We start from the raw sequence: 18,854 nt of genomic DNA on the forward strand, positions 1-18,854 counted from the left end.
CCAACTGATTCCCACTCCCACACGCCCTCTCAATCACCTTTGCGAACGGACAGCAAACAAAACGCGTTGCCGGAGTGCATCGCAGCACAGGTGTATCGATAAATCATCCGCTGTATGAATTTGCAGCCATGCAATCAGTTCTGAATGAGGCCCATGGTCTCTATAGATTTCACCTCATAATATCACAATGGGAAGAGATGATTGACAGAATCTAGATTGACAGGAATGAAAGACGCACGTGTTAGATCGATGGGCACGTGATCAATAGTCACAAGTTTTTAATGTTTTTTTGCTTTAGACCTACTTGGTTCATAGTTTATCATCCAAGTGGACATACCGTTAGACCAGTGGTTCTCAACATCGGTCCTCAGGACCCCCCCAACAGTTCACGTTTTCCAGGTCTAACCAGTGAAGTAATTAGCCCTACCTGTGAATCTTTTAAAATGTGTCAGTGAATAATGCGTGCACCTGTCGGGTGAACTGGAAACCGTGAACTGGTGGGGTCCTGAGAACCACTGTGTTCGATTATAATAGTGTCCCGAGTGTAGCGAGGCAGCCTGCACAAGGCATGGCAAGCACAGCAAGGGGACACAGTGCACTTTTTTGGCATCCATGTAAACCTATGTCAACCTAGTAAATTTCGTTACCCTCGATCTAGACTCTTTTGACTAATGCATCTAACTAGTCGCGTTTGACCAAGAGTCCTAGACCAGGTGATTGTGGATGTAGAGGTCATTGACCCGTTCTACCGGAACCAGATTAGTATACACCATGGACAAAGCGAGAACAGGCCAACAAATACCTACCCAGTTAGCGACCAGCAACTTTTGCTGATGCAAGAAAACATGATCCACCCTCCGTAAAACATTTTATTCTGTACAGAACGTGCAAAATGATAAACACTCACACAGTAATACAATATAACTGCACACGTGGAGAGGGAGAGCAGCCACACTCTGCCAACCTCTTGCTACTTTAGCAGCAGAGCACCGAGTCACTTCCCCAAATCAGGAGCTACATTACATTAAACACTCTGATTCTGGACCTGTCCCGCTCGCTGCCCCCCACCCTCAGCACATAATAGCAGTCATTACCTCGTTTGATTAACCCATTGTGCCGGACAAAAACAGGTCTTTGGAGAAAAAAAGGAGGAGGGGCTTACCCCGTATAATAATAATAATAATAAAATATCTGATTCTGGGAACACCTGTAATGCTGTCACTTGTATGCACACGGATTGGACATTCTTGGGATTACAGCTCTGTTCTAAGGAAACATGAATCCGGCGTTCCAGGCTGGTTATTGGGGGAGGGGGTTATTAAAACGTGGAAGCTGATAATTGATATAAACCTAATGAGTCTGTGATTTCCAGCTACACTGGATTGTACATTGGAAGGAATTCCCCCGATCACCCAGTACCACGCAGCAGGTGCATAGGATGGAGAATATAAATGATCCCTATTCCACCACAATTTTCTCTCTCTTTTAAAAATCAGGAAAAATTGAAAAAAAGGGAGATTTAAAAACTGCTTGTATAAAAGACACCGGTCGTGGCAGAATAAAACTGGGCAAAGAGAACGGTTTATATGGGAGGATTCTAAAAACGAGGATGCTGGAACCAGGCCGCTGTGGAGGTCGTGGGTCAGAGGTTGCTGATCTCTGTGGCGATGACCTGTAGGCTGCACACATGTCCAATTCCCTTGGTTACTCCCTCTCTGAACAGAAGCTTGGTGCCGGGCTTTAGGTACTCTGGGTGTTTGATGAAGCGGAAACGGACCACGGCCTTCTCTCCTGTCCGCAGCTCATCCTGGTGGAAGAGAGAGGGAAGGGCATAGACGAGAATTAGAAAAAGTGATATTGAAAGGAGTTATCCGGATGAGGAATAGGAAGTGGAAAAGACACGGAAAGGAGGAAATTAGCTGAAAACTAGAAGGAAGATGTTGCAAAGGAGAAAAAAAAATTGGGGAGAAGATGTGAGACTTCGATGAGAACGACAGGAGCAGATTAGAAGAACTGGTCAGAGGTGACACAGGCCGCATCTCCCGGTCACACCGCCCACCTGTCTCCAGGACCGACTGCCTGTCTCCCGGCCACACCGGCATATGTAAGAAAATATAAGGGCGGTTGTGGCATTTTTATTAGGGAACCAATCCTAGGAACCTGGGATTGAGCATTTGTCAAAACCGAATCCCGGGTTTGAAAAATTGCCCTGGGATTGGCTTCCTTAACCGTGTGTATGCTGGACCTGCTGGCCAATATGTGCTCCGGTAAGTCATTTACACCCCCCTCTAGATGATGGAGCAGATTGTTCACCATGAACATACAGAACACAGCATGGCCCACGTTACCCATAGGTGTACATACCTATAGATAAGAGGAAGAAATGGATGAGACAGGAGAGATACAGGGAGGGCTCAGATGTGGATAAGGAAGAAATAAAAACGATATGGCGAAAGTATTTAAGGAGGAGGTCTCACCTTGCCATGTATATGCTCCAGGACGGCTGTCTGCCTGACATTCCCCACGTGCACCGTCACCTGTACCCCGCGCCTGCAGGAAGTGGCGTGAAACAGGAGTACGATCTCGGCTTCGAACATCCAGCATACAGTGGGAAGCATCTCCGGACTGACCAGCACCATGCCCTGAGCAGAGAAGAGGGACACTCAGCAATCTGACTCCATCTCTACATGGTGTAGACTCACCTCAGCAAGGCGCTTACCTTTCTGAGCAGGGAGCGGTCAAAGGATCCAAGTGCAAGTGTAGCGGCTTGTCCTGCACGTAACACCCGGCACGCGGAACGGTTGCGCTGCATACTGCACACTTTGAGGGGGAGAAAACTCCCCACATCTGTCGGGCCAACCACAAGACGCTCACCCTCCTTACACACCCCGCTGGAAAAGTGATAAACGAGCCAGTCACTATTTCAGAACAGAATCCCTTCCTGCCAAACCCTCCTTTGTGTGCATTACTTTATGCCACGTACCATCCACCCCACTCCCAAACTCTGCCCTCTGATGTTTTATCACTACTCTGCCACCCACCACCAACTCCTCTGCCATGTACCATGTCTATACACACACACACACACACACACACACACACACACACACACAACTAGCCCACCCCCCAAACTCTGCCATATAATACTATGGTACATAATGCCCCCACCATACTGTGGGGTAGATGTATGAAGCAGTGATAAGGGAGAAGTGAGTCAGAGGAGAAGTGTCCCACGGCAACCAATTTTATATTATGCAAATTAAAGATGTTACATTAGAGCTGATTGGTTGCCGTGGGCCACTTCTCCCTTATCAATGCTCCACCCATCATTCTACTCTGCTTTCTTATACTGCTACCCATAGACCCTGGAATCTCATACTGACGAGTCCCCTGATAGATTCATTACCAGCTCTTACCTGTACAGCGTTCCCCCCACCACTGTCCCAACTTCAGGAACTGTATAGATCTCATCCACCTGTCGAGAGAAGAAAATGGTCAAAGCAAATCTTACCGGAAACTCCTAGGCACTAGCCTGGAACACAGTAGCAGATCTGCTCCTCCCCTCCTACATACAATTACTAACCTGGAACTGTACCTCCTCTATCCCATCACTGATCTTTAACTCCTCCTCCCACTAACAGTGTAACCAATAGCCTGTAGCTCCACATTGGAATCCCCCCTCACTGTCCAATCATCGATCAGGAACGCTGCATCTGAAACAGCTCACTCACTGACCAATCCAATCCCTAACCTGGAGCACTGCATCAGATATCCCCCCCTCCCCCCTCTGACTGTCCAATGTAATCAGTAACCTGGAGCACTGCATCAGACCCCCATCTCACTGTCCAATCCAATCACTAACCTGGAGAACTGCATTAGATCACCCCTCTCAATCTCCAATCCAATTACTAACCTCAAGCACTGCATCAGAACTCCCTCTCTCACTTTCCAATCCAATCACTAACCTGGAGCACTGCACCACATCTCCCCCTCTGGAGCACTGCATTGGATCCCCCCCATTATCTGCACTAGTCCCCTCACACTGGCTGATGAGGTCCAGTGCAGAATTGGAGGTCAATGACTCATCTCCCTAATCACTAACCTGGAACTCGGGCAGCTGCTGCATCAGCTCTTCTTGCTCCCGACTGTTTGTGAGAGGAGGTAAAATATTCAGGAAAACTTTCAGCAGGTCCAGAGAGTCTCCGGACACACTGGAGAGGGCAAAGATCGGAGTGATGCTGTAGAAAAGAGATAAAGTCTGGGGTTACTAAGCAGTTTCAGGGCTGGGTTACAGGAGCACAGAGGAGAGAATCAGGGACTGTGGCCTTTACTTACTTCGGTGACTGAGCAAACTGCTGGGCGCCAGTGACCGCATCATCCTCAGAACGCACCATAAAAGGCACTTTGTTACACCCGGGCTGCTTTAGCGTACGTTCCAGCTGCCGGAGCGTCCTTTCTACTGTCTGTGGGGCGCAGAGGTCAACTTTACTGACCACCAGAAAAAAAGGCACCTTGAGCGCCATGGCCAGTCCCAGGTGCTCCCGCGTTGTCCCTGCTGCAGAAAGATGTAGGCATCAGTTACATATCTGTACATTACAATGATCATTCTGCTGTAGAGATGCAGACACATCGTAACCCAGATACAATCCCCGGAATGGATATTTGTGTTTGAGCAGCCCAAATGCATGGCTAAGCCTACAGAACGAGGCTACTAATAGCAAGGTACACACGAGTCAGACACTAGGGGTATAACTATAAGGGTGCAAAGTTCATTGGACCAGCACAATCTTGGATATTAAGGCGGTAGATTTAAAGTCCCAATCATTTAAAAGGCTAAACCAGAGGTTGGGCAGTTTGACAAATCTCGCACCCTATTACATATACCCCATCCTTAACGAATGATATAGTGCCCCAATAACCACCGCCACCTGATGTATATTCTACCAGCTCCAGTCCCTTGAACCCCTACTGGCTCAATACTGCTCTCTCCCTGTAGATTGTTAGCTCTGAGGAGCAGAATCCTCTCTATCCTGTAATTGTTCTGTTTTATGGGAGATTTTTTTTCCTGTAGGACACAGAATCCTGAGGGCCCAGACTGCGCAGTTTTGCGGCTCCTTACAATGATAATCGGCCTCCTCAAGCGATGTATTATCCCCAACTGATTCGCTCATCACCAAATTATATTTCAGGACTAGGCACCGTTCTCACTGAAAACAGCAGCTATCTTTGTAAATGGGAAACCAACGTCGGATTCCTTGTATATGCACACAGTGCCTGTGCTTGTTTTTGCACTGTTCCTTAGAGCCCACAGACATCTGTAAGACGTTTAGTGGGGGTGGTTACCATGGGACAGAACCATGATGGGGGGGGGGGGGTGTTTGCTGTGCACCTCTATGGAGCTGTAGGAGAGCCTGCAGTGATGCTGGATAAAAGAGGCAAGTCCAGAAATTGCACATTGCGCTGTTGTTCCAAGTGGCCTGATTAGGATAAGACCAGTATTACTTATCAGTGTACAAGTGTCCAGGGCATGTGAGAGGAGATGCAGTACAGAGTCTTTAAGGGGGTGATTCAGCATGGCTTGATATGCAGCATAAACTTACTGCTTACCAAGCAGGTAAACGCCGCCCCCTCTTCGCCACCTGAATGGCTGCATTTGCATGCGAATGGCTGTGTTCTCTGACACATCCATTCTGATGCGGCTGTACGGGCGAAAAATACTTCAAACGATTTTCACCTGCTCGCAGATATAGGTCAGTCCATTCTGAATTTCATCTGGGCTGGAGATGGCTGAACAGGGGGCCCAGGCTTCGCCACACTTACGTCCGCATGGGGACACCCAGTGATTTCTGGCCGCACCCACCGTTTTTGTGGGCATGCCCCGGAAACGCTGGGCATACCCTTGTGAAATCCCCAGGGCCGGTGTAAGGTTTCTCAGCACCCTAGGCAGAACTTCAACCTACTCCCCCCCCCCCCCCTTCCAAAAAAAAAATAAAAAAATAAAAAATAAATTTAAAAAAATCATCTGGTCCTCACAGCCCCCCCGGGAAGGTGGGAAAGACCCCTGCTTTCCCTGGAGGCCCTCTGCACCCTCCCTTTTGCCACCCACAACTGAGTACAAGAAGGGGGGGAAGCAAAGTAGGGAAGTATGTCTCAAGGGAAAGTATGGAGGTGAGGTCTTAGAAGTTCCACAGTCGCCACCTGCAGTAAGCAAAACAAGGATCCTCATAGACATCCTTGATTTTTTTATTTGCATACTTGGTGCCGCCCCCCCAGATCCCGGCGCCCTAGGCAGATGCCTAAAGCTGCCTAATGGTAGAGCCGGCCCTGGAAATCCCCCTCCCCCTCCCTCCCTGTACACTGTTTATGTGCAGATATTTCAGCAATAAAATACAGCTTCTTCATAATCGTTACATTTGTTGATAACGATTAAGATTTGTCTACACAGACAGAGAGGGTTTGTTACCCGCACAGGACCCTCATTATACTTGAGGAAAATAGGACCCTCCTAGTTGATGTTCAAAATGGTATTTTCAGCATTCATTTTCATGGGAGGTGTGCTACCACTCGACAAAAAATGATTTGCCCAAGAAGAGGAAGAAAAGTTTGTCACTGGTGTGGTGCACCTGAGGTCACTGGCAACTTCAAATAAAATATAACCTTTATTGGTATAATTAAAAAAGCTAAATATAACAGACACATATGTAACAATAACAAGTGAAGACAGGGAAGGAATGAAGTGTGTTAGAATTCGGTGGCTCACCGCCTACGCACTGTATGATATGGGTTTATACCCAATCTTTTATTAGGTTGTTGACAAGTTTTAATATAATACATTTCTTTACAAACAATCTGTATGGACGTGTCTTTATTGTATATGATAATGGGGTATGTCTGGCTATTTCTATGTGGTGGTAAGAACTGGTTCAAAATACCAGTCCGGAATTATTTCAGGGTCACCCCTTGGATCAACTCTGTTTTCTGTAATCAGGGGTCAGTTCACTTGGTACAAATATTCTGCAACAATGTAGCTCCAATTTGAAGAGAATAAATTCTCTTGACTAGCTAAGATGTAACAAAGGTGTCTATTTTCAGACTATCTCTTTATATATATTTTCTCTTAATGCTGCATACGTTGCTTCCCATCTGGGGAACAATAAATCATCCTATCCTGAGTGATCAAGGTTTTTATATATATATCAATAAAGGTTATATTTTATTTGAAGTTGCCAGTGACCTCAATTGCTCCACACCAGTGACAAACTTTTTCATCTTGTGCTAAGATTTGTCTAAGGAAGCAGCGTCCATGTTGCAGCATCTGGCATTAGTTGATTGAGGCGGCAGAGAGAAGAGAAGAACCTCTCCGCTAACTTTTGCTCTACAGATGGGCTGTGGGTCAGAGATATTGTCCCGTCATTTTCCCATCTATCTAGTCACGCTTCAGTACATTAGATGTTTGGCGCAGCCTGTATACATACAATGAGAATATGGGACAATGGCTGGCCATTCAGTGGGTGTCTTGGAGCTCCACAGTGCTTGACCATTGCTGAGAGCAGCAACTCAATACAGGAAGAGGCCCCGGTTCCGAAGAGCAGTCAAGAAACAGCAAATACTGACCTTGTTCTCCGCGGTCCAGTGGTGGCGACACGTGTGCATCACGTGACCACATATAGTATCTCCACAAGACCTGGCGCTCAAGTTTACCAGTGCATAGCAGGCCATTTATATTATATATAGTACTGTATATTATTTTGCCATCCGATAAGGGGCTTTTTGTGTATGTAGGGTGGCTGAGCCATGGAAATGATTGCATGATATAACTGCATCCGCGCTGTGTAACACAATCGTTTTATTTATTCAGCAATTATCCCACAATAGAACTCAAAGCATTTCACATTTGCAACTAAAGCCACACAGTATACAAAGTCAACGTGAAGGGTTAAACAGCATGCAGAAAGACAGCTGGGAATTGAGCATTATGAATGTGGATGTGTATTACTGAAACGCATGAAAGCTTTGAGTCTGATTTTGAAGTTTTCTAGTTTTCTAAAGAGGTTTCTCCAAATGGAAAGAGCAGCAAGTGTCACCTGGTACCATGACTAAGAACCGGAACACCGTATGAAGGCTACGTTCTATTAGTTCTTCATTTGCAGATGAAAGTGAGCAAGTTGGAAATCAATTTCTGCGTCGAGTACCCCGGACCCTGGTTATGTAAGGCTATGAGTGTCACTCTTGGAACAGACTTGCCAAGTTCCAGACGGTGACAAGACGGTGACAAGACGGTGACAAGACGGTGACAAGACGGTGACAAGACGGTGACAAGACGGTGACAAGACGGTGACAAGACGGTGGAGCAAGTGCCAAAAACCCAGCTGGCTGGGAAGCTGCACGTTTTCTGGATGATTGAGGTAGATCGGGTTGCAGGAGTCCAAGTGTGAGGGCACAAAGCCTAAATTATATGTATACTGTTTATGTAAGCCACTTATTAGTATCACTAGGTGATTATCGCGCCCTACGGGCGCTCTTCACACCGTCGTAAGGGGCTGCGCCCCCTTAATTTGTGAACATTTGCATATGAGAAAGATGGTTAGAATTGTATGAAAGATGGCCTGTATTGCAACTTGAGTTATAGGTGAAATGTGTTAAATAGAGAGTATATGATGTGGAAGGGGGTGTGTATTGTTTTGTTTAATTAAAAAGCGGTTACAGAGTAAGATGTACATTGATAGTGTGGATGGTACAGTGACATTTGTGGGTGTGGGGGGGGGCTGTGTGTGCATGTTGTTTAGGTGTGTGTGTGTGTGTGTGTGTGTGTGTGCAATAGTATAGTAGGGTGTTTCTGAGTCAGCGGCTCCCCACTGGCGGAGGTCACGACACAGGAAAACAGGAGGCTGGGTAGTGATAGGTGTGTGTGGGCATAAGGGGGACTAAAGAGGAGGGTGGGAGATACTGTGCAGCTTCTGCCAGTGGGTGAGGGTCCAGCGTGGCAGTACAGGAGTACAGGATGGTGGCCCTTAGTCAGTGTCTCCTCCTACTGGGTGGGAGTTTGGGTGCATGAGAGCAGGAGGCTGGGCTATGAGGCATGATAGGGGCATGTGGGCAAAACAGCGTCAGCAAACTCCCCAGTGGTGGAAGTTACGGTTCAGGAGAGCAGGAAGCTGGTTAGTGATAGGGGTGTGTGAGTATACGGGGGACTAAAGAGGGGCTTAGGGGTGCCGTGAATTGCGGGAGGGGCGTGGGGGTGCCGTGAATCAAGGGAGGGGGGGCGCAGGTGTCGGCGAATCGCGGGAGAGGGCGGGGGTCCGCAAAGCGTGGGAGGGGGCGTGAATTGCGCGAGGGGGGGTTGCAAATCGCGGGAGGGGGGTGCGCGGGGGGTCCGTGAATTGCGGGAGGGGGAGGGCACGGGGAGCGATGAATCACCTAGTTGGTTATATATTCTTGTAGAAGGATGGTAGGATGTTGCTGTCATTCAGAATGCATTTACATAAACAGTAATAGTAGCAGTAAAAGGTCTGACTTAAAACACCTACAGTAAAACAGAACAGGTGTTATATATTATACAAAGAATTGGTTGATGATGTGTAGGTTGACGTGCACATAGTTCATAGTTGCTACAAGAAAAAATCACAGAAAGTTCAACACATGTAAATGTTGACATAAGTGTGGCACTTCATCGGTGTCCATGTCGACACATGAGAATGAATATGAAAACATTCAAAAAAAGAAAAATAAATCTTCAAAAACTCATGTCAACCTTTTTCATTGTCGACCATAGCCGTGCCAGTGTTTTGCATGTGCCATTTAATCCTGGGGTTGCCGTGAATTGCGCGCGGGGTGGGGGGGGTGGAGGGAGGAGGTGGAGGGAGGAGGTGAGGGGTGTCCGCGAATCGGGAGGAGGGGTCATGGGTGGATGCCGTAAATTGCGGGAGGCGTGCCGCGAATTGTGGGAGGGGGGGGGGGGGGGGGCGGGGGGGTTGCAGTGAATCGCGGGAGGGTGGGTCGCGGGGGTTTGCCGCAATGACAGGAGGGGGGGTCAGGGGTGGGGAATCGCGGTAGGGGGGGTCGTGGGGGGCACCGTGAACCGCGGGAGAGGGGGCCCGGGGGGTTGGCGCGAATCGTGGGTGGGGGTCGCGGGGTGCCGCGAATCGCAGGAGGGGGGTGTGTCATGGGGTGGGGCCGCGAATTGCGGGAGTCACCGGGGGTGCCGCGAATTGCGGGGGGGTGTGCTGCAAATCGCGGGAGGGGGATCGCGGGGGGTGCCGCGAATCGCCACAAGAGAAAGTTCAACACATGTAAATGTTGACATAAGTGTGGCACTTCATGGGTGTCCATGTCGACACATGAGAATGAATATGAAACCATTCAAAAAAAGAAAAATAAATCTTCAAAAACTCATGTCAACCTTTTTCATTGTCGACCATAGCCGTGCCAGTGTTTTGCATGTGCCATTTAATCCTGGGGTTGCCGTGAATCGCGCGCGGGGGTGGGGGGGGGAGGAGGTGAGGGGTGTCCGCGAATCACGGGAGGAGGTGTCGTGGGTGGATGCCGTGAATTGCGGGAGGGGGGGGGGGGGTGTGGGTGCCGCGAATTGTGGGAGGGGGGGGGGGGCGCGGGGGTTGCAGTGAATCGTGGGAGGGTGGGTGGCGGGGGCGTGGGGTTGCCGCAATGACAGGAGGGGGGTCAGGGGTGGGGAATCGCGGTAGGGGGGGTCGTGGGGGGCACTGTGAACCGCAGGAGGGGGGGCCCGGGGGGTTGGCGCGAATCGTGGGAGGGGAGGTCGCGGGGTGCCGTAAAATCGCAGGAGGGGGGGGTGTCACGGGGTGGGGCCGCGAATTGCGGGGGGTGTGCTGCAAATCGCGGGAGGGGGGGTCGCGGGGGGTGCCGCGAATCGCCACAAGAAAAAATCAACACAGAAAGGTCAACACATGTAAATGTTGACATAAGTGTGGCACTTCATTGGTGTCCATGTCGACACATGAGAATGAATATGAAAACATTGAAAATCTTGTCAACCTTTTTCATTGTCGACCATAGCCATGTCAGTGTTTTGCATGTGCCATTTAATCGTGGGGATGCCGTGAATGGGGGGGGGGGGGGAGAAGGTGCATACCTCCCAACATGACCCTCTCCAGGAGGGACACATTGCTCTGTTTCTGGACTTTCTTCTTAATTTATGGATTACCATCACCTGTGCTTAAACACCTTTCTTATCAATTACCCTGTTTAAAACAGGTGATGACAATCATAAATTAAGATGGAAGTCCACAACCCAGCGTTACAGCTCCAGACACACTTTGAGTGACAGATGTAGCCAAATATATAAGAGATAATGTAGTTAACCAGTGTTTATGTAAATTCACTTCTGGTTCCACACACTTATATTTGTTTACAACCCCATAGGGCTCGGTGTGAAAGCCTTCCCCAAAGGAGAGACAAGTTGTGGCTCAGTAATCTGGTGCACCTTCTCCTGATACCCAAGATCACTTTTTGGGCAAATTAGGGTATTTTAGTGGAAGCATGAGGTGGCAATACGAACGTCTCATTACAGCTGCCTAGACCCCAGCAATCTGGATGAATGGGAGCAAATAAGGGACAGCGGATTGGTTGGTAGCAGTTACAATAATTTTTTTAACCTTTCTACACAGTTATCAGGTTTTCAATGCCACATTCTACAAAACAGTCACCTGTACTAGAGGGGTGCGCACTTACCAATCCCCGTGTTGGCGCTGACCACCAGCATGGCAAAGTCCGGACAGTAGCTGGTCAGGCCAAAGATGGTGGTTTTCAGGTACTTGTGGTGTCCGGCCAGATCTATGAATGTGATCATCTTGGAGGCACTTTCACAAATCTGCTCTGCAGTGCGAGACTCGCTGTAATTCACCACCTGCCCAAAACAGAAGGTACAGACTCGTCAGACTGGCCACCAGGGGGCAGCACATGCAAGTGACCTCCAGAAGAAGTCCTCATACGTTCTACTGCTCTGTTGGGTGCCGGACGACTCACCGAGAGTCAGGATTCCGACTGCTCCCTCATAGAGGGAGAATAAAATAGGTGGTGAGCGCAGCAAGCAGCGTGGCGAACGCAGCTAGCCCGCAAGGGGCTTCGTTGTGCTCCTCCCGCTGTGCAGTCAGGATTCCGACGTCAGACTAATGACTGTCCGAATCCCGACTGGCGGTGTGTTGTACCACACCCGCTCTGTTACACTGCTAAAGAGGGAAGGTGAATTTTGAGCTGTTACAATATTCATCTGTTGGTCTGATATGTCTAGGAGCCCCAGGGTGGAGAAAATGGCAATTCTAATCATGAATAATGTTACCTGAATCAGGTGTGAAAAATATAAAAAAAAAAAAAACACCCAATCCAGTACATTTACCCTCCACCCAGCCCTGCTCTCGCGTGCCAGGACAATAATACCATTGCTCGCCATCCTGGCCTGCTCTCACCTCCCCCTATCCACAATATGTACTGCGATTACAGCCCTCACCTCCCCCTTGCTGTTGAACCCAAGGATCTCAAAGCTTATGCTGGATGTCCGACCGGACTGGATCTCATGAAGGTGGCGGAAGAGATTGAGTCTGGCCCGGCCTCGGCCATTATCTAGTTCCCCTTGTGTCAGTACACCAAGCAGAGTAGACTTTCCGGAATCCACATTTCCAAGGACGGCAACTCGCAGGTCCAGAAACTGAAAAAAACATTGCTGGATTATTATCCGGTATTTAGCAATTGACCGCACAGCCCTGTACGATAGCATTTGGGCCCGATTCAACGAAATGAACGAAAAACGCTCAGTGTGTATGAACCTTAACACAAAGTTTACGTTTTGTGTATTCTTCTTAAACCGCTAGTCATAAGAAGCCATTGTGAGGGCAATAACATAAATGCAGACAAATCATTGAAGAAATGACATTGAAACAGGCGAGAGGTTGTGGAGCGGAAGATGAGGCGGGGTGATGACAGATTACCAGAAGTGGGAGGAGTAACTTCTGGTAGGACAACGAGATGGAAGGATCCCGATTTCAGAAGGTGCAGTATGAATGACAGCAGCAGGGGGAATACCACCGGGAACACACTACATCAACTGCTCTTCCAGATCTACCAACGGTCCACGGTTTTCAAATCACCCAGCTGTGCACTGCTGCATTTATTCCGTCTATAGATCCACAGGGTGCCTGAGACACGTGAACTGTTGGTAGATCTTGAGGACAGGTTTGGCCACCCCAGAACTAGATCATTACTCAGTGGCTCAGATAGGACGGCGTCAGCAGGATGTTCTACACGGTGAATGATAATTCTGGGACAACCTTATGGTACCTGTTGGTTGTCCGGAACCTTCCTGATTAGGACCTCAGTAATCTTCCTGGGGGCATTACTGTCATAATCCACCTCACGCTCCCGCAGCACCGTGATGTCTGCTCCAACCCTACAGTGACGTGACAAGTTAGCGAGAGACCCCGATAAGACACACACACACACACACAGGCAACATGGGAAATTCAGTACTTCTCGGCCATGTGGTGCAGGGTGTGTAGTGATGCCCTCATCTCCTCCTCCGACAGCCCCACCAAGAGTCCATTATCCTCTACGCCGATCTGGTACACCGCCTCGCCTCGCCCCTCCTGCAGCCGCCACTTCATCTGGGTCACCAGGTGCTCAAAGCGATACTGAGAGGGGTTCACCAGCTTCAGCTGCAGGAGAGAAGAGAACCCCAATATATGGATGCTCCATTCACACAGATAGGGAGAGGGGGGGAGGATAGATAAATGACACTTACCTTGTATTCTATGTTTCCTTCCTCTGCCTGTAATAAAGCAGAACCAACATTACTGAGATCAGACACCACCACACTACTCCCGACTCTGCATAGACCAGGCATGTACAAACTATGGCCCTCCAGCTGTTGTGAAATGACAAGTCCCAGCATGCCTTGCCACAGTTTTTCTATAAGGGAATGCTAAAATGATGGCAAGGCATGCTGGGATGTGTAGTTCCACAACAGCTGGACGGCCACGGTTCAGACATGCCTGACAGACCTTAATGTATATCAGGGACATAAAAACACATAACTCCATTTTGTATGAAACCTGAGCAGCCTTTAAACGAAAATGTTAAAATTCTCACGTCCTAGGAAAACTTAATTTCAATCAACATTATACCCCCCGATAAAATGCATACCCACTATGGATAGGCAGGGAAGGGGTTAAGCACACCCATGGGTTACAGACAGGCAGGCAGGGCTTAGCAACATAACCAGCGACACGTCACCAGGATTTCCTATAAAACTTAACCCTTTGACAGCTAAAGTCAGGAGAATATTCCCACCATCATATGCTGTATCTATAGTCACCACAGTCACAGGACACTTATTCTACATAATGGTCCTCAGGGAACTCTAACAGTCCAGATGATAAGGATATCCAAGTTTAATCACATATAAAACCAATCTGAGCGAGGTACTATATAAAATCACGTGCACCTGTTATTCTTTAAACCTGAACTGTTAGGGAGCCCGTAGGACCAAGTCTGGGAAACGCTGACATATACATTCCTTAATACCAAAATGGTGACAGGGCATGCTGGGACTTGTAGTTTACAACAGCTGGAGAGCCTCTGGTCGGTCAGGCCTGCTACAGAATAACACCATATAGCAGTGATTCCCAAACTGTGTGGGACTTGCAGGGGTGCCCCGGATTGGTGGTCCATGATCAAAATTAAGTTGTTTATGGCCAAAGTAATAGCCAAATTGTGGACAAACAGAGGTGAATCCTGATATTTACCACATAACTGTCCCTAAGGACGAGCTATAAACACAATTTTATTAACTTAATAATTTTTTCTGACTTTCTTAATGGGACACTTTTGGTCTAGGGGTGCCATGAAAAACTTTCTGATATTCTGGGGTGCCGTGTTTCCACAAAGTTTGGGAAGCCCTGCCATATGGGATATGTGTATGCATACGTATGATAGAGCTTTAGGCACCAAGCAAACTGCGCTCCTACACTGGGTGGTACCAAGAGTCTCTGTATAAGGGAGGGCAACAGACACCTGCACTTCTATATGGGGACAGGTACCATGTTGTACTACAAGGGGGGCTGTGCCTCTATACAGGGATGGGCACCATGCCTGACGATACAGGGATGGTACCAAGCTACTCAATACCGGGACATGCACCTCAACATAGGGACAGGTATGGCACCAAACACCTTGATACAAACACAGGAACCCTGTGCCTCAGGGATGGTACCAGGCACCCCGATACAGGGACAGGCATCTCAATATAGACACCATGATACAGGGATGGGCACCAGGCACCCTGCGCCAAGAAACAGGGATGGCAATAAACACCTCAATACAGGGACGGGAACCATGCACCCTGTGCGGCAACACAGGGATGGCACCAGGCTCCTCGATAAAGGGGTGACACTAGGCACCACGATACAGGGACAGGAACTGGACACCCTGCGCCACAACACAGGGATGGCACCAGGCACTTCAATATAGGGACAGGAACTAGGCACCCTGCGCCACAATACAGGGAAGGCACCCCGACCCCTTGGCACAGGGAAGGCACCCTGCGCCACAATACAGGGAAGGCACCCGACCCCTTGGCACAGGGAAGGCACCCTGCGCCACAATACAGGGAAGGCACCCCGACCCCTTGGCACAGGGAAGGCACCCCGACCCCTTGGCACAGGGAAGGCACCCGACCCCTTGGCACAGGGAAGGCACCCCGACCCCTTGGCACAGGGAAGGCACCCCGACCCCTTGGCACAGGGAAGGCACCCCGACCCCTTGGCACAGGGAAGGCACCCGGACACCTTGATACAGGGAAGGCACCCGGACACCTTGGCACAGGGAAGGCACCCGGACACCTTGATACAGGGAAGGCACCCGGACACCTTGGTACAGGGAAGGCACCCGGACACCTTGGTACAGGGAAGGCACCCGGACACCTTGGTACAGGGAAGGCACCCGGACACCTTGGCACAGGGAAGGCACCCGGACACCTTGATACAGGGAAGGCACCCGGACACCTTGGCACAGGGAGGGCACCCGGACACCTTGGTACAGGGAAGGCACCCGGACACCTTGGTACAGGGAAGGCACCCGGACACCTTGGTACAGGGAAGGCACCCGGACACCTTGGTACAGGGAAGGCACCCGGACACCTTGGTACAGGGAAGGCACCCGGACACCTTGGTACATGGAGGGCACCCGGACACCTTGGCACAGGGAAGGCACCAGGCACTTCAATATGTTGGCACAGGTGCAGCAGAACAGCGGGGAACTCTGAGCCTCTGTACATGAGCATCAGGCACCCTGCGCTCCTATAAAGGGGTCACACTGCACTTCTCTATGGAGCCACTGGTCAGCCTGTGGCACTGGGCAGGCAGCACCTCTATGCCTGGGTACCGGGGCAACGCTCACCTCCGGGGGTAGGTAGGGCGGGTTGTTGCTCCTGCCTCGGTTCTTGCCGGATTTCTTGGCCTTGGCTACCGGTTTCCCCCTCATCCCGGATCCCCCGCCCGGGCCGAACAGCTCGAACACCCGCGGCTCCATCCCTACAGTCCTTCGGCACTGAGCGCCCAGCGCGGGCATCGGCTTCCCAGACCGGACACAGCTCTAAGGAGACACCGAGCAGCGGGGACCATAACCGGGCCTGGACACGCCCACCTGCCGCTGCCGTCACCAAGCAGCCAATCCCCACCGCCCACCGGCAACACGCTCCACCCTCTTGTTTGGATCCTGAGAGGCCCGCCCATATAACACGCCCTCAAGCCTGCCGCTTATCAAAGCCCGAGTTCTATAGCTCCTCCCACATAGAACGCTAGCGCCCAGGACACGCCCCTTCATTCTTGCATCAGGCGCGCGGTGCATCATGGGAAGCGGTTGGCTGTTGTTTGTTGTTGCTCAGCTGTAGTTCCAGTTCGATTGGGGCTGAAGATGTACAAGTGCATCCGGGGATACGGTCTCTAGGTCGACCACTAAAGGTGCATGAAATAGGCCTATATGGCTAAGGTCGACACATGCATTAAGTCGACAATGGGAAGGTCAACAGTCAAAAAATTTGGTACTTGTTTCCTAGCACGGCGCGATTTTAATTGTATCCATCGGGTCCTAAGAAAATTGCGTCGATCGCATTGCATGCAACCAAATCGCATGCGATGCGATCGACGCGATTTCCACATTGGAACCAATGTAAAATTGGTCCCTGAGACCCGATTTTACATTGGGCCCAATGTTAAATGCGCCCCAGACCCCAATTTTCATTGTATAACCACCCTGATGGGTCAAATGCCCCCCCATTGTTAACGCCACCCCACGATGAACGCCAACCCGAAGCGTGGCGAGCGGCGGCGGTACGCGTCCTCCGACCTTTTCCTACCCCCACTATCCACGTCAGCGTCGAGTTGATTTTATATAGTGTGGCGAGCCCCGCGAGGGGACTACACATTACTTCACAGGTATTACGCGTCCACGCGCAGGGCTCGCTGCGCTCGCCACGCTTCGGGCTCGGTGGCTCGCTGCGCTCGCCACACTATATAAAGTCAACTCCACGCCGACGTGGATAGTGGGGGTAGGAAAAGGTCGGAGGACGCGTACCGCCGCCTCTCGCGGGCTCGCTGCGCTTGCCACGCTTCGGGTTGGCGTTCATCGTGGGGTGGCATTAACAATGGGGGGGCATTTGACATACAAATTACCCATCAGGGTGGGTATACAATAAAAAATTGGGTACATTGACCCATTTAACATTGTTCCCTATGGAAAATCGGGTCCGTCGCATTGTATGACATTATGATGGCATACAATGGACCCGATTTTACATAGGAAATTAACATTGAGTACAATGCATTCAATGTTAAATCGTGTTGGTCGCGTCAGTCGCATCGCATGCCATTATAATGACGTGATGGACCCGATTTTCTAATTGTTGGGAAAAGGCTAAAAATAGCCAAAAATCGCGTCGGTCTGGTCCATCGCATACCTTAACTTAAGGGATGCGATGGCCCATGATGGGCGCCGTGCTAGGAAACAAGTACCAAAAATTTGTAGCCATATTGACCTCTTTCATCGATCTAAGCCCTGTCGATCTTCATTGTGTTGACCCTATAACCCCATACCAGTGTATCTGTATGGGGCTATGTACCAAGTCTTGGAGCGGGATAGAGGGCGGGATGTATCCAGCAGTTGCGATACATCCCGCCACACATCGCAATCATACTAATCGCATGTGTATAAACATATGCGATTAGTAGCACAAAGGGCAGCTCTTTGCGCTTTGCGATACAGCAGGTGGAAGGATGATTGGTTGGCACTTTATCTCTCTCTAAAGTCAGGCACACACTAGGGATGGACATTGGAAACACCATCGAATGATGGCTGGCTTCCGCTATCGAATATTTTGATGCGATGGTCACTGACCATCTCATCAAAAGAATTCGATAGAAAAAAATTCTTATGATTGGCGCATGCACAAAAATCCCTTTTTTTTTTTTTGCACATACACAACCATCTTCAGCCCGGCCACGCATGCGCAGAAGCACTGAAGCGTGGCTGGCTGCCATTGATTGGTAAAACCACTACCATCTAAGTAAAAACATTGATGTTCGTGATTCATCACGATGCATATACACTACAATATTTTAAAAGATATCGCTAAGAAAGGGGAAAAGTACATGCTAGATAAGAATGTAAAAGATATCGTTTAGTGTGTACACTCCTGCGCATAGTTATTGCTGCCCCTGTCCCTAGCATCTGAACATGCAGCCAATGACCTGCATGTTCAGTGGGTTCCGGTGACATCACTAAACGTCCCTTGTGAGTCCCAGTGACATCACTGACATCCTCTTCTATTCAGC

At 49.6% G+C, this 18,854-nt stretch overlaps 1 protein-coding gene across 1 annotated transcript; it reads right to left on the minus strand.

Annotated features, from left to right (window-relative positions):
- Positions 1-855: 855 nt before the first annotated feature.
- Positions 856-16,729, minus strand: GTPBP2 (GTP binding protein 2). Its single transcript, XM_083175372.1, has 12 exons — positions 16,423-16,729; positions 13,769-13,795; positions 13,498-13,682; positions 13,309-13,417; positions 12,482-12,679; positions 11,707-11,881; positions 4,336-4,555; positions 4,103-4,238; positions 3,417-3,475; positions 2,720-2,891; positions 2,478-2,642; positions 856-1,807 (listed from the first exon to the last, which is right to left on the minus strand). The coding sequence occupies exons 1-12, from the start codon at positions 16,591-16,593 to the stop codon at positions 1,643-1,645; spliced, it is 1,782 nt and encodes a 593-aa protein (XP_083031498.1). The 5' UTR covers positions 16,594-16,729; the 3' UTR covers positions 856-1,642.
- Positions 16,730-18,854: the final 2,125 nt, after the last annotated feature.

The sequence above is a fragment of the Crinia signifera genome, chromosome 3 (assembly GCF_055691185.1).
Source record: "Crinia signifera chromosome 3, ASM5569118v1, whole genome shotgun sequence".
NCBI classification, from domain to species: domain Eukaryota; kingdom Metazoa; phylum Chordata; class Amphibia; order Anura; family Myobatrachidae; genus Crinia; species Crinia signifera.